The sequence below is a fragment of the Zophobas morio genome, unplaced genomic scaffold, assembly GCF_036711695.1.
Source record: "Zophobas morio isolate AGI-343-1 ecotype UQ-CSIRO unplaced genomic scaffold, CSIRO_AGI_Zmor_V1 ptg000164l, whole genome shotgun sequence".
Lineage (NCBI taxonomy): Eukaryota > Metazoa > Arthropoda > Insecta > Coleoptera > Tenebrionidae > Zophobas > Zophobas morio.
In genome coordinates this window covers 65,637-87,082 of record NW_026972268.1, presented here as the reverse complement: position 1 = coordinate 87,082, position 21,446 = coordinate 65,637, and the positions used below count along the sequence as shown (strand labels likewise).

At 36.9% G+C, this 21,446-nt stretch overlaps 4 protein-coding genes across 5 annotated transcripts; 2 read left to right on the top strand and 2 right to left on the bottom strand.

Annotated features, from left to right (window-relative positions):
* Positions 1-1,837: 1,837 nt before the first annotated feature.
* Positions 1,838-5,843, bottom strand: LOC135145596 (pre-mRNA-splicing factor syf1 homolog). Of its 2 annotated transcripts, XM_064077712.1 has the most exons (24): positions 5,771-5,843; positions 5,593-5,706; positions 5,256-5,414; positions 5,089-5,196; positions 4,944-5,033; positions 4,791-4,886; positions 4,611-4,731; positions 4,414-4,556; positions 4,295-4,361; positions 4,073-4,242; positions 3,921-4,020; positions 3,677-3,870; positions 3,521-3,621; positions 3,359-3,458; positions 3,217-3,303; positions 3,081-3,167; positions 2,890-3,028; positions 2,712-2,828; positions 2,577-2,656; positions 2,420-2,518; positions 2,228-2,361; positions 2,094-2,167; positions 1,969-2,041; positions 1,838-1,876 (listed from the first exon to the last, which is right to left on the bottom strand). In XM_064077712.1, the coding sequence occupies exons 1-23, from the start codon at positions 5,792-5,794 to the stop codon at positions 1,986-1,988; spliced, it is 2,460 nt and encodes an 819-aa protein (XP_063933782.1). In that variant the 5' UTR covers positions 5,795-5,843; the 3' UTR covers positions 1,838-1,876; positions 1,969-1,985. The 2 variants fall into 2 exon arrangements, with proteins under 2 accessions (XP_063933782.1, XP_063933781.1); XM_064077711.1 differs by lacking the exon at positions 1,838-1,876 and having other exon boundaries at positions 1,921-2,041.
* On the top strand, positions 5,793-7,305 carry LOC135145607 (uncharacterized). Its single transcript, XM_064077724.1, has 8 exons — positions 5,793-5,853; positions 5,919-5,994; positions 6,225-6,256; positions 6,336-6,597; positions 6,646-6,836; positions 6,886-6,905; positions 6,960-7,037; positions 7,095-7,305. Exons 1-5 carry the CDS (start codon positions 5,793-5,795, stop codon positions 6,752-6,754), a joined length of 540 nt encoding a protein of 179 aa, XP_063933794.1. The 3' UTR covers positions 6,755-6,836; positions 6,886-6,905; positions 6,960-7,037; positions 7,095-7,305.
* On the bottom strand, positions 6,856-8,103 carry LOC135145606 (uncharacterized). The gene is made up of 7 exons (XM_064077723.1): positions 7,999-8,103; positions 7,756-7,951; positions 7,603-7,704; positions 7,431-7,551; positions 7,299-7,378; positions 7,150-7,210; positions 6,856-7,097 (listed from the first exon to the last, which is right to left on the bottom strand). The coding sequence occupies exons 1-7, from the start codon at positions 8,052-8,054 to the stop codon at positions 6,856-6,858; spliced, it is 858 nt and encodes a 285-aa protein (XP_063933793.1). The 5' UTR covers positions 8,055-8,103.
* Positions 8,104-17,693: 9,590 nt separating this feature from the next.
* On the top strand, positions 17,694-20,355 carry LOC135145605 (exosome complex component RRP4-like). The gene is made up of 12 exons (XM_064077722.1): positions 17,694-17,725; positions 17,802-17,866; positions 17,932-18,008; positions 18,064-18,150; positions 18,353-18,402; positions 18,476-18,532; positions 18,591-18,776; positions 18,828-18,879; positions 18,992-19,058; positions 19,161-19,228; positions 19,306-19,648; positions 20,261-20,355. Exons 1-12 carry the CDS (start codon positions 17,694-17,696, stop codon positions 20,353-20,355), a joined length of 1,179 nt encoding a protein of 392 aa, XP_063933792.1.
* Positions 20,356-21,446: the final 1,091 nt, after the last annotated feature.

Genomic DNA, 21,446 nt, shown 5'->3' with positions numbered 1-21,446 from the left:
TAATGGTTTGCTGATGGGCTTAATACAGACAGAAGACGGGCAGAAGTTAAATTTATCATCGTAGTTCAACACGCAAATCTTCTATCTTTGTTCACCGTGTGAAGTTTCAAATACTTTTGCTGAATAGGACGACGCGTTTGTGAACCCATGCGGTAGTAAACTTAGAGTTAAGATAATTCCATTATTTATGCCCACTGGCTGTTTCCGACAACGGGACCCAATATACATTTGGATATCTTGCTAAGAGCTACTGCATAGCAATTTCTCTTTGTTTTTCCCACCGGAGGGTGTACCCCATTTAGTTATAACCCACAAAACACCCCTTCTGGGTCATAAAGTTTCGATATTTACTAAAGACGACAAAAAGTATGACGGGTTTTTGTGCGCGATTAATTCGGAAAATAGCTCAGTTACCTTAAAAAATGGTTAGCATACTACAAATTTGTTGGTATTTGCTGTGTTATTTTCCTTTCATACTATAACTTATTAGTTGTCTTTCGGATTTCTAATGTTTTTTTAATAGTTAAATGCTTTGAAAGGGAGATCAATCTATCTCCATCACTTCGAGACCATCTTTTTATGATGTAAAAGTCTCTGAAGGTTTACTTTAAAGACCCTTATAATTTATTTTTTAACTTTTAATTAATTAAATTACTTAGGAGAAGATTTTAAAAAATTGAACGTTAATGAGGAAATGTACCCTGAAATTATGGTAAATCTGAGTGCGTATTAGCGCAAGAAGTTACGGCTATTTTTTAAAAAATTAGTACCGGAATTTTTGGTTCTATACATTCTTTTAAGTTTTTCTGCCTATGCGGTCTTTCTATTTATAATTAAAATGGTATCGTAAAAAAAAGGCAAACTCCAGTTTCTTTTAAATGTGTATATTATAACCTAAAATTCTTACGTTTGTTTTTCATAGTCACAAAAATATTTTATTGTGCTTGTAAACCTTTAAAAAACTGAGTGTAAATAGCGTGTTTAGGAAAATAACTGCTATGGTGCTGCAGACCTCGACAGCGAAGAGACCCTACGGTCGCCGACACCACCAACATTCCATAATAATAAAAGCTTTTCTGTTAATAACAAGTGTACCGAGACCCGCGGAGCTCTTAGAAACTTTCAATGTAGTTTTCTCAAAGACAAACCTACTTGTAGTAATTATTGCATTTTTTCTAACGAAAAGGCGCTATGACTTCCTTTGTAAGGGAGCAGTTACGCGGAACCCTCAGTACATGAAGCCTGGAGAGGACCAGTGGTACGAACAGGCACGGAAGTACTTTCAGAAGACTTTCCGCAGGGACCACGCGAGTAGCAACAACATGAGAATTTTCCTTCGCAGAAGACCTCCGCGAACCGAGCCTTTGATATTCAACTCGGAATTTGAATTTGAGCGGTGAATCTTGCGTGGGCCGCTAAGTCTGGCGTTAGTTAATTTGCTTGCCAGACAGGTTGAACTGGTTGTTCCGGAATCCGCAGGATTTGGCCGTGCAGACGACCACCGGCGAAGACACAGATACTCATGGCCACGTGGGCATTAACAAAGTTGCCCCAGCCTATGACGATCCGTCGTTATTTTGTGACAAGTATCCCTTAGCCCTGATAGGCCCTCTCTCGCTGCTTACCTCCGCCGACATCTCAACTATTTTAAGTCAGAGTGGCCCTCTCAGCCGCCGAGCAGAAAGGCGCCACGACAAAGACACTTTCGGGTTGCATAGCGTCAACCAAAAAGTTCACCGAGATCGCCTAAAGTGTACCAAAGGTCGTGTAGGAGGCGGTGGTGGGAGTTATAGCCCCGCCCGTTACGCTAGAATCATCCACAGCGGCTGGAATCGCATGCCTAGACGATGCCAGCCCAGTACAGACAGGGTCCACGCTTAAAGTAAAATTATCAACAAGCAAATTTATTGTGGTCGAAGTTATTACTTAAACACTTTTTAAAAAGATGCCCAACGCAAGTAATTGTACCAATAAAGTTATAACTTTCACGTGGTATAGCTTCCGAATATGGCATTGGGCACGTCTTTCTGCACAATTTCCACTGATAAAAATAATGCTAACGAAATTCTGCGAAAAAAGGCCGCTCGCTTTACCTTGTTCAACTTTATCAGCCTCTTCCGAGTCCGAATCTGAAAGTTGTATTTCGGAGTGGGCCTGGCACTCTGACCTATTCAGAGGAAGGGCAGCATCAAGGCACCAACCAAGGCAGGGTCAAGCAAGCGCATACGCTACGAAGCTTATGATTTTCTGAGAGCGGGAGGCAGCAATCTCTTGTTCTTGCGACGGAACAGAGACAAAAGTTGTTGAGTGCTCGCTATTGGCTGCCAAAAATTTAGCGATCTCCAGCGCATGTTCTACGCTCTGGGGGCCAACAAACCGTGAACCTTTCTTTCATATAAATTCATTATACAACATGTACCACTCTTGTACTGTAAGACGCCTGCACGCTCCTTTTCAGCCTTAGCATGTCTCTAAACGTGGCTTCGTTCCCGTGGTTCACCTCAAAGTCGTTCCACGCCTCACAAAGTAAAAAGTATTTAAGCATCAAGCACCCACAAAGTGCTACATGCCACAACCTTCCAAAACTGGAGGCTCGTGCGCGGGTCGTTGAACTGGGAGCCGTAGCTGTAGACGGCCCGAGCCCTATCGACCTCGCCTGTCGAATGAACAGTCTCGGGTCAACACGCGAGAGCCAGTACCACGGGCATTACCAAGCTTTACTTCCAGAGCAGCAAACTCAAGGCACATGGTCGTGGCGTCCTTGTCGCCCAGATCCTCCAATGCCTTTTCGTATATTTCTCTGGTCCTGGTCACCCCGTATAAAGAAGCTACATTGTCGGCAAAAGATGCTTGAGAGCCACCCGTATGCAAGCGAACAAGGGAACCAACCAGCACGCTTGATGTAAACGCGGAAGAGCTCGAGCTTGTCCGTATCGCAAGATTTTGCGACAGCTCGCTCGTAAATATTCATCGCTCTTCGGGCCAGTCCGTGGTCCTCTTCCATTTGGGCGTACATCAGAAACAGCGTCTATTTGTAGAGTAAAACCAAATCTAAAAAAGCTAACTCCACGGACACTAACTTTTGCGTAGTCACTGGGGCACGCCTCAAGCGCCTGCTCAAAGATATCGCGTGCTCTCTCCAGCATACTCCCTCCAAGTTCCTTACCCTAAGTTTCATCAGTTACTAAGGCAAAGCATGAGTAATATGCATGAAACATGTCTCTGCAGGAAGTCCTGGATGTAATATAGGTATAAGTCGTAGACTTGTGGCCACTTGAACAAGCTGACGCCTCTTTCATAAACCTTTTAAGGGCAAAAATGGAAGCGCATACAAGGGAAACGGCTTGGAACGGAAAACTTTAAACGATTCTTCGTAACAGTTGTGATCCTGTAGAAACTTGGCAAAGTTTATAACAACAATCGGTGTGGCCACCTTCAAGCTCAGCACACGGGAATAGCTGTAAGCAAAATAAGTTACAGCCTTGCAAGTACCCCCCTTCTACCCCGTGTGCAGACTTACAGAGACTTTACCGACTCAAAGGTCCCGAACGATTCTTCCAAGTCCAAGTAGAGCTGCCATATTTTCAGAGAACGATATAAACGGCTGCGTACGTAATTGGCCTAAACATAGTTGACGCGTTAAGAACCCGCATTAATTATAAGGTAACGAACTCACAGGATCGCCCGGTGTCAGACGCACATGCTGGTTTGTAGCCTGCTTGATAAGGCTCACGGCTCTCCTAAACTCCTTGTTTCTCAGCTCCATCTCGACGTACTCGCACCAGACGGTCGCTAGTTCATCATATTTTTTAAAGGCACGCGTTACCGCCTTGTCAAACACTGCTCGAGCCTCATGCAATTGGTCGTGCTCTTGAGCAGTGAGTCAGTCAGCATGAAAACGAAAAAGGTAATAGCTACACCTTCGTAAAACTCAGCGAAGGAGATCCACAACTCACACAGCTTGCCCGTGGCCTTATGAGGGTCGACAGTGTGCACTGCTTTAGTGTATGTCTCGATGACCTGAAACGAAGAGCTTTTAAAAAGGGCGAGCAAAGGCCGTAGAAAAGAGTACTTTAAGAGGATTGCTGGAAAATAAAAGGGCCCGCTTAAGCCATTCGTTAACGTTATGAGGGTTTTGGCGTAACAGCACTGAGCTTAGCAATATGGGCCTTCGATCCATGAGATTTTCAAAACGGGCAACTTTTAAATCCAAGTCCACGTCATCAACAGGTTCTTGTTCGTCTTCATTAGAAACAATAAGTCTCAAACTGTTATGCATTTTTTAAAAAAAGACTTAGGCCCAAGTTTTCAAAAAGTGACCGAAGTAGTAACTCTTCAAACTGCGAATAAGCATCAAAAACCTACCAAAAGGTAAACAGAGTTCCCCATTGGGCCGATAAGAGAACTCTGTACCAAAGTAAAGTCACGCACGGTCATCACGGATGACAGCGCCTCCTCATAGATGTCACGAGCCTTTTCAAATAACTTCAAGCGAGTAAAGTGCTCGGCAAGAGCCACCCAGAGATGCCCAACCATATCCGTAAAACGCACAAGACCTGTAACCACGTGGTAGTTTAAGCGTTCCGGTGGAAGAAAATGGGCGCTAGTACCGGAGCGGATGATGGGCTCTGCCTTAAGGGAGGTGATATGGGCTGCATTGGTAGAGAGAAGCTCGCACAACTCCGTCCAAAACTGGTGAGGTGTCTTCCCTCTCTTTGAAGCAAAATGGTCCTTACAAACAAAGTGAGACGTTAACGCTGCTTATTCGGTGCTGGCGGAGTCAGTCGTACGTCGTTCACAACGGTGGCCAGCCTGGTAGCGGCCTCGTCAAACTTTCCGACCGACTTCAAGTAGTCAATGTAGTCTTCTACGTCGTACGGCTCCAACTGGCAGCGTAATAGTCTAGAGAAAGGAAAAAAAGAAGAACAAGTCATATTAATAACCTGAAGGTAGCGTCTGCATATACGAACAGTAGTTTCAGGAATGTTGTACTGCCTTACAAACTTTAAATAAAGAGGCCAGATGCGATGGTGCTAGGTAAATGAAAAATTATAACAGGAAACTGTAGAGTCGTAGACACCAATAGACCTGAGTAATAGGAAGAGCACGGAGGCATCTATCGAAGAGGCGCCGAGTTTTCGTGATCTTGTGCTGTGCAGACATGAAGGTTAAGTATTCGGTCCAGAGCCTCGGCATCTGTGAGAGGGAACCAAAAATTTAAGTGGACTTATAAAAGTCATATAACTTTATATAACCTTGTGAAGAAACACTAAACATCGTTCATAGGCGTTATTTAGATCTTCAAGGGTGGGATCGAGGGGTGATTTATAGCGAACAAGCCCCCTCCTCTCCCTTAAATAAGCATACCAAACTTTGTAAGATCCGGGTATTTCCTTTAAAGCTCTTTCATAAATCTTATAAAAGTAAAATGCTTATAACCAAAAAAAAGGGAAAGGAAACAATAACAGTAACAAAATAAATAATAGTTCTAACTCCAAGTACAAGTTTAAAATCATAAACTTAACTCACCTAAAAAATAAACTACCAGAAAAAGAAAAAGAAACAAAACAAAACAGCATTTATGTATAATACCAAGTTTCTAACAGATTGCGGAGAGTCTTTTTTATAATCCAAATACCTTAACCAAACTTTTGGGCTGTATTTGTTTTTTATAATCTCCTCTTCGTAAAGTATATCGGACTCATCCTGAAAAGACCCTCAACGGTATAAAATAAAGTAACAATATATATAAATTCTCTAGTAAGCCCACCAACTGAAAGGAAAGTAATGGCATGTTACAAAAGATGTTATTTCTTCATCTAGAGCAACCTAGTGTGAAGCCTAAGATTCTAAGTGATCACCTCATCTTCGGCTATTCGCTATTAGCATATGCAAGCAGGGCTAAAAACGTGGGGGAGGGGAACATGAGAGGAGGGCGGAAAACCGTCTTTCCCTCTGCGCTCGTCACGGGGGAGAGTCGGTGCCGAGAGTTGGGTTAACTTTAAGTGTTGCATCTGTAAATTAGAGTACGCTTAATATCACTTATCGACAATAAATGGTGACTTGTGAAATTTGTAAAGAAAGCTATTGTAAATATAAGTGCCCTAAATGTTTTATAAAATAGTACGTCTAAATTTTTTAAAGCTTTTTCACTATTGATATATTGGTTATTAGTTTTCGGATTATGTCTGGCTTTAACTTTTTTACTTTTATATGTTATATAGTTGCTCTGTGGGTTGCTTCAAGTTTCATCAAGGTAACTATGATACGTTACACTTGTTAGGCTTACTCATTTAATTTTCATTAAAAATGTTATGTCAAATTTAAATAACTAGAGGAACTTTGTTGCCCTCGAAATAGTTCAAAAGCTATTAACCTTGAACAGAATAAAAACTCGCAAGTCGACGTTAAACCTTTTATAACGGATGCCTTAGTTCCAGAAACCTCAGACCCCTTTAATAATATTATTTACGAAGGAATTGACGAAGAGTTTCAGATTCCTCTTTCTCGGTTGCTTAATATTAAATATGATGAAAAATTGAAAACTATGCTCTCTGAAAATTTAAAACTTCAAGAGTATGTGCGGAAAATTAATAGGTTATATGCCTAAACGACTATTTTAAGCGCGTTGAATTTTCTTTTTAGTTCCAGTCAGGAGATACCGAACGAGTTAATTAAGGAAGCTTTAAAAGATCCGGAGTTTGCGGAGTTTGCGGATTATCTTATTGCTCTGGTTAAAAGCAGTCAAAGTTAAACTTTAAGTAGTTTGAAACGTTTTTGAAGTCTCATTCTTAAAATCTTTAAACTTTGCACTTTGCCTATTCTATTCTATGAAGGTATAAAGTTAAAAGTTCTTTATTTAAAGTTATTTTTCATTTCTCTTAGCTCACCCAGAACTTCTATTGGTGAGTTTTTACCTGTTGACACTTTTATTTCCTCTTCTTCTACTCTTAAAAAAGGATTGTATTCGAGCTCCTCGCCTATCGTAGATGGGACTGTGGATCTTTGATTGTTTAATTGTTGGATGGTCCATTTCAGTTTACTTTTTAACTTCTCATTATTCGGTTCCACAGTTAAGGCAAATCTTAAATTAGATACTTTGAAAGTTGTTAGAAGATTAACTTGAAGGTAGACGTATTGCTGTTTTACGTGTATACTCGTGACCGCAGTACACAAGCGTTTCCGGTGGTAAATTCGTTAATATTTTGAGCTAATTTTGTTTAAAAAAGTGTTAGCGCGTGTTAGAATGAGAAAGTATACCAGAAGACAGACTTTTAATTGTTATAAATAAGGGTTACCGAGTAGTACATATCTTTCGCTGTTCCTTCGAAAATTTTACCACATCCTCCAACGAAGAGGGTATCTCCGCTGAAGAGGACTAGGAAACAATGATATAACATAAAATTATGCTAATTATTTATTAATAAAACTTGGTGGATTCGAGGAAGACGGAGTTGTTACGAAAAAAGCTAAGTGCCCCTTGGTATGACCTGGTACGTGCAGTACCCGAAGAGTAGCTTCCCCAAACTGTAACACATCGCCGTCTCCAACCTATAGGACCTTAAAACTATAATTTAATAGTCTTGCTAAGCTAAGATTAACCGTCTTAGTGGCGTATGGGCAGATTTCATACTTTGAACCAATAATATCTAACTTCGAAAAGTGATTATAAAAATATTTGTTACCCGCAGTGTGATCAGAATGCTAGAAAGTATGAAGTTTAAAAGGGCTGAAAGTTAATTTCTCCTAAAAAACCTTGTGGGTGAGTAAAACGGAAGTAAAAGCAAAACTTTTTTCATATTTTGAATAAACTGATTTAAGGACATTCACCGGATCGGCAGGATCCACAGCTAGGATGCACCGGGCTTTGTTATCAACCAGCACATGAGCATAATTATCCGATAAAATTGGAACTTGAAGAACTGTGAATTTCCTTAAAAGATATTTTGCTCTAATATCAAATAAGTTTAAGCATGGAACTATACTTAAGACTTTAACCTGTATAGTTGAACTGGGTTTACGCTTGTCTTTAAATTACTAGCCTTTGTTAGCATATTCTTAATATTTGATAAAGGTAGAGTAAAAAGGTTATCTCGAGGGGAAAATGAGAGAAACGCCAGCAGAAAGCGCTATTTAACAAATTAAATTTTATTGGGGCAGCAACCAGCGAATAGAAGCATAAATTCTCGTTTGGTGCCCATCGGCGCAGTCTTCACTAATCGATGATATTTACGTATTTTAACCTCGCACGACCCAGCCCATATTATAACCACTAAATTAATTTTCACTAGGATATCTAATACGGAGTAAGTTCAGAACTTAAATGATAAGTTTTACTCGCGGAAAAAATTATAGAAGAACTGATGCCTTGTTTGTAAACAGACTGTTTGCCATGTTTCTTAAATAAATTTTACTGGCTTTCAGGGAAGTGAAGATCGGTAATTTCCATTACCCCTTTAGATATTTTTCGCAAGATACCATTGGCCTACACTTATCATTAATAGTAAATAAATAAAATTAGAAAGTTAAATAACCTTAAACTTTTAACTTTTCGTTGCTATTTTATAGTTCTATATTGATTTTAGGGTCTACTGCTTATAGACATTTAGTTAATGGCACTATTTAGAGATATCAGTTATATCTTAATTAATCAGCCTCACATAACTATCAAATTTTAACGTCGCCAAGAGGGTAGAAGAATTTCTGTCCTATAGGGCGGGAGTTGTTGGGAGGTAGTGCAAAGGCATGTGATAATGTCGCATTGGAAGTGGCAGCAATGTGAACCGGCCCCTAGCCTTCAGAATGGCGATATCTAGCAAATAAAATGTCTCCATGTTCGTTAGGTATACGAAAGCTCCGTCCGAGTTACCGGCTTAGACTTTAAAAAAAGCGGTTTTCTGATGCAGGGGTCTTTGCAGTTTAAACTCTGCACAAAACCACCAGAGAGCTGTTCACAAGAGGCCGAAGTCTAATATAAGCGGGGGCCTTGCGAAGGAGATTTATTAGCTGCAATTATGATACACAACAGATAACTCCTAGCAGTAGAATTATACAAAAAAAACTTTTATATGCAAATGAGAACATGCACAGGCAAATTAATTTATAAACAACACCAACTATATGTGTTGCTAAGTATTTATAAAGTTTAAAAAGTTAATAAGAACTTAACAGTGTGAATTTATATGGTCATCACGCATGATGAGAAAGTTAACGCCCGTAAGAGTAGATAAGGGGATGTGAGTCAGTGTTAAAGATGCCAACAATAAGTATATGGTATACGAGGGTACACGCGCGCACGAGAGAAAGCTCTCTCGGGTGTAGTGCAAAGCGATTTATTAAAAGATATTAATTTCGCCTATTTCTTTGCAACTCTTAAGTTAATGGGCGCTATAGCTTAAACAAAGAAATAAAACGGGATAATTCAACATATTTTGATATACAACTAGGAAGTTACCAGCTTTAACCTCGCAGAGCCAAGTTTTTTAGCCTTCACGTGGGACAAAGGCGGTGTATACTACTGTTTTTTTTTTAAAATTATAACAAAACACAACCCACTAAACAAAATATTTTTATTTTAAATAATATCAAAACAATTAGGCAACAAAACCACAGTTATCATTTACAAGAAATAGACAATGAAATCACATAAATTTATGTACTAAAAAACGATTATAAAAAAATGTAATAAGCGGAAAACACATAAAAAACACCAAATTAAACAAAGAAAATACAACAATAACCTCAAAAAAAAATTCACAGGAAGATTGGGTCGTTAATAAATTAATCAGTAATATTAATTTGATATCTATACAAGCACGGCAGAAAAAATTATATTTCAAATTGGCAAGGGTCACGTGGAAAACCAAATTGGATCAATCTCTCAGTAACATTGTACTTTTTAGGGCTTGACACCTTAATAAATGATTTTTTGCCTCCTTAAGGTGAGCGTCCAATTTTTAACGTCGGAGAATATTTAACATATACTCATGATGCCCACCTAATTACGTATAACTTAGCCAGAAAAAAAAAAGAAATTGCGCCTTGAAAATAAAAATTGCTTTTTAACGATTAAAAGAATAAGCTAGACTTTATATAAAGACTTTCCTAATATGGTTATCATCATAATACCGCTCTATGAGAATTTTACTCTACAACCTCTGTAATAATTGGGGCTAACGAAACCTTCTTTTTTAAAGTGTATAAGTAATCTAGTATACAGACATGCAAAAAAATAAAGAAAAATTGGGAAATAACATAATAGCCAAAGAAACTTATCGTAACTTCTAAAGTTATACATTCGACATTAACCAATGTAGGCTACAAACGAGCCACCAATCCTAAGCTTAAATCCCCTACCACTAATGGAGACGAGAGCAAACTCTAATTGTAATTTACTTAATCTCTTGCATGCAACATCCATGCTCAGTTAATTCCTCCGCTGTAAATGTGGAAGCACAGTATACTGACGTCAAGAGAGTTGAAATAAATTTACTTTTTACGAAAGGTAATAAAAATTTGGTAACAGTTGCTTAGTTAATGCTATTGTGTTCTCTCCCGGACTAATCTCTGACTATAAACCACAATGAAATATACTAATTAAGAACTCATACAATAATTTTCAAACATAGGCAAATAAATTAATACATTGCTATGAGCTGGCTCAGCTCAAACACACGACTTCTAAAAATATTTTAAAAATCAAACTAAAGCATGAAGTTTAAGTGATGGTTAACAGCTAAGGAAGAAGTGGAAGACTTGGTGAAATATTATGCTTTATATTAAAAGGTCTAGCATATTAATATTACTAAAAGCTGCTTTGGAGTTGCTTTAAAAAAATACCTTTATTCATAATATACTATTTATACTTATCGCCGTATTTACAAAACTACTAATGGGGCTGAAACACACTAAAACTCTTGAAAAAGCTAATTTACGGATATACACATTTAAAAAATTAAAAATTTCTGTTTAAACATAAATTATGGCCCCAATAGAAATAGAAATGCAGGAAGTTTAATGAGTACAGTTAATTTTATTGCGTTGCTCGCTAGATATATTTCAGCGAACAGGAAAAAGCCTAGCTACATTACATCTGAACTCCACACACAAGCGTGCACTAGAAAATTGCCTGTTAAACCTTGGCATTGAGTAATTTACGCCTCTTTCCTCAAGCTCTTATAACAAAAAATTCAAACAGCTGGAATTTTTTGTGCGCAAAATTATAAAAAAAAAACTTCCAAATCTCTGGAAACCCATAAAATAAGCATGATAGAACTTCCGGTATAAATGCAGGGTTTTTTTTTGAGGTCTCAGTGAAAGTATGCTATGTTATTATCTGCTGCCTTGACCTGGAAAAGGAGTTCAAAGAAAATTACACCGCATTTTTGAAAAATAAGTTAACTCTTTAAGATGTGCGAGAGTATTAGAAATTATAAAGGCGAGATTTGATACGCGGCCGAAAAAGTTAGAGAAAGAGAGTAACGTTGGAGGATATTGAAACCACGATCTGGAGTATGCCAACAACTCTCAATCCCGGGATAATGGATTTGCGTATTTACTCTTTTAAAAGGTGCTGGGGGGAAAACTAGGTCACTCATTTGTCATAGTACTGAATTGTTGAAAAACTTATTCATCAAAGATTCTTCGACGACCGTTTCACGCTCTTCTACTTATTCATTGTCTTAATAGAGCGAGGTGTACAGTCCCTCCCCTAGGCGGTAATTACTGTTAAATTTCCCATTAAGGCAAAAAATGGGCGCCCCACCTTAATGGAGCAGACAATCGTTTATTGAGGAAACAAGTCCTAATAATTACCAACCTCGTTCTCGCTTTAGTTTTCGTATATAGTATTAAGTAGGCGTAAGGGCATAAAAGTTTGAGAAATTTACGATGCATAACGTGCGACTAACATTTGTTCCTTTTTAAAAAAAATATTGAAGAGAAAGGGTAGGGATGAAATAGCAAGTCCCCCTTTCCTTTAAATAAAAAGCTATCATATTTTTCTGATCATAATCCCTTATATATAAACTTGTAGTTTTTGTTGCATTTTAAGCCTACCAGCAACTCATCATACTTCTCGTCGTTAATATGTTATGTAGCGTAAACTCCAATAAGAATTTAACAAAACTACTGTCATAGTGGCTTAAAGTCGTGAATTTGAGTAATTCCTTACGCTTGGAAGAAATGTTGCAAAATTCGAATATGCATTTCTTAAGACAATCATAGAATGAAGTAGCAAGGGTAAGGGCCTTAATTTGCGAATAATTCAACATGTAATAGAAGCTTGTAAGCTCCGCTCTTGTCTTCTGTTAGAATTTGATACCCCTTCACTTTCTTTCATGATGGGCAGTTCAAAACATAAAGTTTGTCTGGGTGCTAGAGACCCTGTCTCCTCCCTTTCACTTCTCATTACTTGTTATCTTAGCTATGGTTTTATAATTGTAAGTCACACTTTTAAGCAGAAAACTAACAACGTGATGTTCCCTTACTGTAGGATGCCAAAAAACACTAATTAAGAAAAACATATTCAAAACAAAATCCTTTTTTACAGAAGAACAACAACTTAACACCAATAAGAATAAACTAAATATTTGAACTAGAATAATATATAAATTTGTAAAAGAAAAATTCAAAATTCTATAACAACAAAGAATTTTATTAACGGACAAATTTAAAAACCATAGGACATTAATTCAAAGTGGCCCAAAAAAGGTGATTTTCACTAATCAGATACGTTGCACAGATACCTGGTATGGTCCATATATTCCCAGCTACCCTATTTGAAAAATAGGCAACCATTTTAATAAATACTTAACTACATTTATATCTTACTAGCTTGAGAAAAATTTTAATTCATTTATCTCTTTCAACTTTAAAGTAATAATCAACTAAGTGGTGTGAAATCAAGAATTTTTAAAAAAAATGTTTAACTTTGGGATCGGTGTTAAAGTTTTTTACTAAAATGGGTGTTAACCCTACAGAAATTAAACAATGTTAGAAAATGGTAAAAGCTCTTCTTTTTAGGAAGAAAACCATCCACATCAAGGTCGTCATCAGAAGTGGTCACTCCGGAAAATAAAGTGGTATTAGGTGTTCTCCATTTAAAGACCAAAAAAATTGCAAGATTTACCAATCTTTTAAAACTGTTTATCGAAATCTTCGCCTACCTTTACTTATGCCAAAAGTAAGCGCAAGGAGGGTGCCCAAAATTCTCACCCCACTTCAAAAACAACAACGTGTGGAGTGCTGTCGTGAAATTATGGAAATAACGAGAAAGAAGTAATTGACCCCATTGTGTCTGGAGGCGAAACCTGGGTCGAGAAGAAGGAATACTGTTAAAATGTAAACTCATCTTTGGCCGGGTCATGTCACCCTCTACTCTGCAACGAGGCTAAACTTATTGTCTCAGGAAGCCCTCTTCTGGGGCGGATTAGTATTAACCCATCAATAAAGTGGGGTCGTGGGGTTGAACCGCCACCAAGAAAAGCAAAAAGGCCTCCATCTCCAGAAAAAGTGATGATCACAATTTTCTGGGTTCCTTACCCCGTTAACGAGATGTACCAAGGGAGTTTAATAAACTACGTGATGTCATAAAAGGAAAACGGCGTGGAATGCTTAGTCAAGGTTAGGCTTCTGTACGTGAATGCCCCAATTCATAATGCTGCAGGTGCTAAAGCTGCAATTCGTGAGTGTGGCTCTACTGATCTGAATCATCCCCTCACAGTCCAAACCTGACCCCCAGGGGCTATCCCTCTCAACGAAGATAGTGAAATAAAATTGGCTGTTTATGCCCATATGAAGACAAAACTTATGACATTTTTTACGGAACTTTAAAAAAGTTAATTTACCGAAAGCGTATTAAAAAGCAAGGGGATTATATTGAATAATAATAGAACTTTGAATTAATTTCGTTTCTAACATCCTTAAGCTGGGAAGTTATGGACCATACCTCGTACACTAGCTTAGTTTTTTATTAAGTTAACTTATTTTTCTAACAAAATACGGAGTCAATATAGTAAAATCATATTTCTCTTACAGTGTAAGGGGTTCTTTATCCCTCAAGAGAGATATTAAAATTCATGACGGCGAGGTTAAATACGCGACCATCAAAGTCCGAAAAAAGAGAGTCGCGTAGTGGGAATCGACCCCACGACCTTGAGTATGCTCGTCAATGTTCTTAACCGCTGAGCTAAGACGAAACTCTCGATCCTAGGATAATAATTTTAGGTATTTACCCTATTATATCCTTAAGGTCGTAGGTTCGATTCCCACCGACGCGACTCTCTTTTTCGATATGATGGTTTTACGTATTTTTAACCAGTAAAGATATACCACATATGGCTTGGTGGGAAAAACCCTCAAAATGAATGTCGCAAGTTCGAACACTGTCGGTGTAACAAACACTTTACGTAGTTACGTGCGCCTATTGAAGAAAATTGACGAAGAATACACTTGAGCAAAGGTCGCCTTTGTGAGTTCTAGTTCTTCTCCCTATCCTTGTCTTGAATTCCGCAGTATTCTTTGGCTCCTGTTCTCGTTATGTACTTTATGTAATTATTATACCTAATTTTTTCTTACTAATAATTTTTTGTATTGCCTTACAGAATTAAAACCACTTCTTTTCGTTCTTTCCTTAAATTATATTATGAATAAATCCTTTAAAACATATTGCTGTGAAAATAATATTTCTTATTATATCTTTACAGTTGTAAAGATAACTGCTTATCATAGCATATTAACGGACAGAAAGTTTAACCCTCGTATTAATCTTAAGTTTATTTTAAACAAATAATTTTATATGAAGGCGCTAATCTAATCTTACAGACATTTAAACAATTATATGGTAGCTTTCCTAATAACAAATTTCATTAGCCCCGCCGCTACTCAGCGCAAGAATCAGTACACCAGCAACTAGGCGATAGAAAAAGATCTCTCGAACCGCGACTAGCTTATATACATAATATTACATCTTAGCCTTCACTATATTATATGCACTTACTAACCACATATTCGGGAAAGATTTCGCGGTTGTGAAAAATTTTAAGATCCATTTTAAGGAGATATCGGCGTAAGTCTTAAATAAAACTCTTTAAAGAATGCTATAGTTGAGCATTAAACTAAGTGAAGGAAGGTTCAAAAATAACGATGTATGTAAAGAGACACAATCTGTTGCTATTGAAACAAAACTTTAATTTAAATAATTATATAATTTCTTAAATTATTGGTAGGGATTAAGTTATTTTTTTAGTATTTAATATATTGTTAGATACATAGGTGGGGTGATTAACTTTACTTCCTTTCTTCAAGTTTGTAACCGGTAAGTAATAAACAGATTTAGGCTAGATAACGAAGCTGATCTACTTAACCTACTATGTCTTCATTTCATTTTTTGTCAGCTTTTTGTTTAAATTACTATTTAACTTTAACACCACATTTTTTACAATATTTTTCTCTACAGTGGCCTTTTTGTTTTAATTACAAAGTTTAACCCTTTTAATGCTTAGAGGTACATGGAACGTTAAGATATTGTACATCTTCAAGATCTTGGTTCAAGTTTGTTTTGTCCTGTTAACAATTTCTTTCTTAAATATTTTCTATCTAATTAAAACTTGTTTTGCATCGAATGTTTCGCATAAATTGACTCAATTAATTTTACTACAAATAGCCCTTATTCTAAACAGTCTTTTTAGTAGGGAGCTATATGGAGTAATAAGGTATACCATAAAATAAATTTATCATAATTTCAATTTCTTTTAAACTTATTTTATCACCAATATAAGTAAAGTTATAAAAAATCATTTAAACTATTACGAAACCATGAAAATTGATTTAGTAAGTTTAATGTATTATTAAGTTGTTCGCAACTTAAAGAGGCTAATTTTCAAATAGTATATAAACCTTTGAACTCCGATATATTAACCTTGAAGCCTTTAAAATATACTATATAGTTGTGTATTTAAGTACAGATATAGAGGTGTGTCCAGAACGAAACCGCAGAGAAAAAAAATGAATGCGACTGCTCGCTGATCATAAGTGGAGATCCCACGTTAAAAAAATTATGTGAGCCGGAATCTATTCATTATATAGATATTTCAAACTTATGACACATAACGACTCTTTGTGTTGCATTCTCTTTTCTACTTCTGTTATTAAAGGGGCTATAGTTTTTATTAAATTTTTTTGGTTATGGTTTTATGTGTCAAGTTTTCTTCGGCTTGACCAGTATTTTATTAAATATATTTTTCATTTTTAAGTTTGTTGAACTACTACTATTAATATTTTTAGCACTTTATACTTTTTAAATCCTACTAACGTATTGTATACTGTTGTTACTTGTGCCTTACAGTTGCCATTAGTTATTTGGCTGTGTAACTTATCTACCTTAATGTGTTGACTTAATTATCAAAATGTTACTTTAGAAAACAGAAAAGTGGAAACTACCTCCACTCCTAGAAGATATTAGAAACAAGGCTAAAGATGTAGACTGAAGTTTCAGTAAGTTTAGCAAGGGTTTGAACCGAAACCCGAATAGGCCTCTGACTGAAGAGCATCCTAGCATCTTATTAAATTCAACTAGAACGGGCTCAAATTAAAGAGCATTCGAGTTGTCAAAAAAAAAGAATATAGTTAACGCTGGAGTAATTAGTTAAACAAATTCATCATTTCCGTGTTTAATGACCAATTAATTATAAATTATGTCCTTTGTTATACTTTGCATACTACTATTCTTTAGGGGCACAGCATCAAAGAGCTTATCTAATAAATATTTATATGAAACCCAATAATTGTATTACAAGTCTAATTAATAACTTAAAAAAACGGTTCTGTTGTCTAAGACTCTAAGGACTTTTTTTAAAGGGCAAAATAAACTCATGAATTAAACAATATCTATCCTCAAGCCTATTATAATGGATTTGTCTAAAAAAAAAATTTAAAGCAAGATTTGGATTTTGTTTGCCTAAATCGGTATTCTTTATTATTTTTTACAACCCAATGATGACTTGACCAATTTCATGCATTACCTCTATGTAAAAGTTTTAAAATATACTGTAGAAATTTTGCCTGCAAGAACAACCATAGAGATAGACAATATTTACAAAATTTTATGACGTAGGCTAACAACCCATCAAAAATAGTATCTTTGACGGGAAAATGCTGTTTCCCAATGTACCAATACATTTTTGTAATTTTTAGTACCACGCCAACAGTTTCTTGGGAAAAAAGGCAAATTCTTTTAGAAAATAAGGACAAATAGCTACACAAGTTTTTTTTAATCACAATTTTACATAAAAACTGTTTACCCTCTTCAGCTACACTGTCATTTCATATCCTGGGCCGCTGACACAGCCTAAAAGTCTCATCATTGCTAAATCATATTAATAGAACATTTGAAAAGAGTTGATGGCTCTTCACCACAATAACTGAGAGGCGTAACTGTAGGGCTTCTTTGATGTAGTCGATAAAACCTTCCATCTTTTTGGCACTTTATTAAGCGAGTAAAAATTGGCACATTTTTAAGGACATGACTATTACTGAATGCAACGAATAAAGGCCACACTTTGGCTTACCATCTCGCTTCTCCTTGCTTACCTTCAGCATGGGTTTCTTCTGGTGACAGGCTACGACGGCAGTAAAGATTTAGGTTTTAAATAAATTTTTTTTTTGCAGTGAGGCTTTATTCCTTCCAAGGCGTAATGGCCATTAATCTGATGCCATCGAAGATACCGTAACTACCTTAGAACTTCAACAAATATCGCCATACTTATTCTCATATTAAACAAAAAAACTTTGGAAAGTTATAGTTCTGGACCGGTTTGTACGGAGCTACATGTGTTGCTGGATTCCATTTCGGGTATAAGCATAGCCAGTTTATAACACATAGACTACAAAATGGACTATGTTGAGAAGACTTTTTAAAGGTTTTTACAAAAGTTGCGCTGTCACAGTTACTAGCTCTTGACGCAGGAGCTCTTAAGGGTCTCTGCTGTATCTTAACCTGTTCGTGCTATGTATGCATGACACCCTTTATCGAAAAGGCTGGAGCTACGACGCCAGCACCTGTAGGCGCATGCGCTAGCTGGTGCCAAAAATGAGCATAATCAATGCGAGAAAGAGCCAGGCTCCCTTACATTAGAAAGGAACACTGCCTCGGTTTTTTCTCGATAATGAGGAAAACCCATGGAATATTGAGATGCTATAATTTTTAAAAATCTTTTTTTTTTTGAGAACAAGACTACCTGCGAATAACTGAGAGCAGGAAAGCAATGCAAACGCTTGACCTAGTAATGCACGCGGCCTTCGCGTAGCAATCTGTTATCATATGCAATGTTTATACTAACAAATTTTTTGCAAGTGTGGCTGCTCGTTCTGTTACCAAAATTTAACCTGCTTCGTTTTGCCCATGTAATTTATAAATGACGTCTTTAAAAGTCGATATTAGGCTAACTGGGGTGAAGTCTAATACCTTCTATCACAGCATAAAGACGGTTGTGCTTCCAGCGGAGGTTGTAGCTTCAGAGCTCGGGAGCATTCGGTGATATATAAATAATATGTGTTTCCAATTCTCTCATATTTTTTTTTTCAAATTTTAGGGGTCACGGCACTTATTCCGAGGGTGAAAAGCTTTTTGCATCTACTGCTGGAGTGGTAGAAAAAGTGAACAAACTCGTTTGTGTGCGCCCATTAAAAACTAAATATAACGGGGAGATTGGTGACATTGTAGTTGGAAGAGTAACAGAAGTTTTACAACGAAAGTGGAAGGTTGATACTAACTCAAGGTTGTAACTGCGTTTAATATTATTTATCTTATTTTAAAAAAAAACTCTTAGAGTTGATTCGATACTTCAACTTTCCGCAGTTAATCTTCCTGGAAACGTTACAGTTAACCTCCTTATTATTATTTTTTTAACATATTATGTAAAGAAATTTTTATATAATACTATCCTTTTAATTTGGCTACATTTTTTGATCTATTTTTACCTTTAACTATCAGCGCCGTAGGACCGCTGCAGATGAACTTTTAATGAGAGAATATTTTGTGGAAGGAGATTTATTAGCAGTATCTTTATTTACTCATAGGAAGAGATTAATTCTTGACTTTATCTATTTTGGGGGGCTTCTATATTTTTTTAATTTATTTTTTAATTAATCTAATATATGGGCTGAAGTTCAGAGTATTTCTCATATTGACGGTTCTTTGTCCCTTCATAGAGTTAAAACCGGTCAGAAGGTCGTCTCTGGGTTTATATCTTTTTAACGATAACGCTTATCAACTGCTTTTTTTTTTTTTTTTTTTTGCAAATTTAGCTTACTCACGGGAGTTTTCTGAAGGTGCAACCAGCACTTATCAAGAGGACTAAAACGCATTACGTTGTTTTACCTTGCGGTGTTCTGGCAATACTGGGAGTTAACGGCTATATATGGATTAGTATTCCTTGTAATGAAAGCACCGGGCCGGCCGTGGAACCTAATCTTCCGTCCTTTTCCGCTGCACAGCGGGAGACTATAGCTCGCATTCGCAACTGTATAGCAGCTTTAAGCACTCAAAGCCTGAGCATCTCCCACACTTCGATCGCTTGCGTATATGAATCCTCTCTGAGCTATAGTGTAGAACAACTATTAAAGCCTGAAGTGCAGGAGGAAATTACTTGTGATGCTACTTGACTGGCATATTAACTATTTAGCCGGTCTTAATAAATACTTAAGTTAAGCTTTAATATTTTTAGCAAGCCTTAATTATAAAAAAGAATTTTTAGGGCCGTAGCCCCCTTTTTTTAAAAAAAAAATTTGAGCGCAGTTCACTGATTTTTTACAATTAATTTGTTGGTATTCATTTGAATCTCCGAAAGTTGTACTGTGACTCTTTTTTTTTTTAGGGTTTATGTTTTGCTGTTAAAGCGGTTAATATTTTAGTTATTAAAATTTTTACACTGTTGGGCACTGAATATTAAATGGCACTCTTTCATTTAAAAACCATTTCAAGGCGTAAGTTTAAAATATTAAAATAGTAAGTTATATCTTAATTTACTGGTTATTAACCTCACCGCTGCTATACATTTAGCTAACAAACTATTGATTTAATTATTATCCCCCCCCAAATTTCTTCATCTAAAATATCACACCAGTCTTTTTATAAACACTTGACTATTTATATAGATTTTTTTATAATTCAAGTCGTGAGAACACAAGCGCGATTTAGTGCTAAATTTACTGTGGGCGGCTTTGAGTTGTTTACGGGGTTATGTTTCCCACAAATCTATAGCTGAAATAAGTAACGCGAAATATTTAGCTAAAGGCTCCACGTTCGTGTCAAAGGTAGCCAGGCTAATTTGGAAAAACGCGTCTCAGTCCGAGTGATGAGGGGAGTATCGTTTAACAAAACTACTAATACTTTTTGCATTGGTCTATAAAGCTGCCTCTGAAATCTCATGGCGTTTATTATGATCTTAAAGGCTTGTCCGTAAGTTAACTAAGTGGATTACGTTGAACGAATACACATATATATACCCTACAGGCAGTATAATATAAAATCGTAGTTTTTTAATATATTAGACAAACTTCTGCCACTGTATGGCCTCTAGCAAGAGGAATCTATCTGTAAATGGAGTTTTTTGGTGCACGATCGAGTTAGCAACTCGAACTCAAGCTCTTAGACGGGTTTAGTCCTTTACAAATAAAGTTATTTATCGTAAGATTAATCTCAGCGGTTTTTTGAACTACAAATTAAGCTTTCAACCAGCTAACTGCGGTATTTAACGCCCCTTCCTAACGTCTGAGTTCTTCTGCTAAAAGCAGGTTAGCTTGCCTAATGGCATTGCTGTTAAAGTTGTGGACAGTGGCCCAACCTGTATTTCGTAGTATAGTATATCGTTGCGCACAAACGACGGCTTGTTAAAGGTGCAGCAATTTATTTTATCGCGCTTAGAGCAAGGGCGCTATCGCCGTTAAGCCGTTGGTTCAAGCATAAGATACATATTGTCATGAGCATCTGGGTCGCTGTGTCGTGTCCTTCGAGAACTAAGAAATTCACGTTTGGACGTTACAAGAGCATAGAAAAAAATATCTACATAATTTACCTGAGAAAACCACTGAATTTTTACGTTAGTTGAGAGGCCACGGCGTCGGTAAAGCAGTGCTTATCCTTGCTATAAAAAGCGTCCTCGATCCTTGCTGATTTAGAAGAGAGACCCCAATGGCTACTCAAGCCTTATATAGAGAGTAATCGCAGACAAACTACGTTCTAGTCTTAGGTTAATAAGGTTTCCTCGCTTTTTTATCCTGCGAAACAAAAATTAGCGCTCGAATCGCTTCACGTGGGAAGCGATAACGCGCTGAACCCATGGCTCGTAAATTAGCTGATTCGTCTGCAGGTAAAGAGTAGCCTGGCTAGCTGCTCATAAAGGGCATTGGTATTGCATTAAAAAACAGCGTTCAATTAGTCCAGCTGG

Bases quoted from the DNA above. Each gene is read 5' to 3' on its own strand.
- LOC135145607 (XM_064077724.1), top strand. From the start codon at position 5,793: ATGTTACAAAAGATGTTATTTCTTCATCTAGAGCAACCTAGTGTGAAG. The intron at 5,854-5,918 runs GTGATCACCTCA...AACGTGGGGGAG, and splicing joins TGTGAAGCCTAAGATTCTAA to GGGAACATGAGAGGAGGGCG. The intron at 5,995-6,224 runs GTTAACTTTAAG...TATGTTATATAG, and splicing joins GAGTCGGTGCCGAGAGTTGG to TTGCTCTGTGGGTTGCTTCA.
- LOC135145596 (XM_064077712.1), bottom strand. From the start codon at position 5,794: ATGCCATTACTTTCCTTTCAGTTG. The intron at 5,415-5,592 runs GTATTATACATA...TACTTTTATAAG, and splicing joins CGCAATCTGTTAGAAACTTG to ATTTATGAAAGAGCTTTAAA. The intron at 4,887-4,943 runs GTTATTAATATG...TTACGCTGCCAG, and splicing joins TATGCAGACGCTACCTTCAG to TTGGAGCCGTACGACGTAGA.
- LOC135145606 (XM_064077723.1), bottom strand. From the start codon at position 8,054: ATGCTAACAAAGGCTAGTAATTTAAAGACAAGCGTAAACCCAGTTCAA. The intron at 7,952-7,998 runs GTTAAAGTCTTA...ATTTGATATTAG, and splicing joins AACCCAGTTCAACTATACAG to AGCAAAATATCTTTTAAGGA. The intron at 7,705-7,755 runs GTTTTTTAGGAG...CATACTTTCTAG, and splicing joins CCGTTTTACTCACCCACAAG to CATTCTGATCACACTGCGGG.
- LOC135145605 (XM_064077722.1), top strand. From the start codon at position 17,694: ATGGCCATTAATCTGATGCCATCGAAGATACC. The intron at 17,726-17,801 runs GTAACTACCTTA...GGAAAGTTATAG, and splicing joins CTGATGCCATCGAAGATACC to TTCTGGACCGGTTTGTACGG. The intron at 18,777-18,827 runs GTTGTAACTGCG...AAAAACTCTTAG, and splicing joins AAGGTTGATACTAACTCAAG to AGTTGATTCGATACTTCAAC.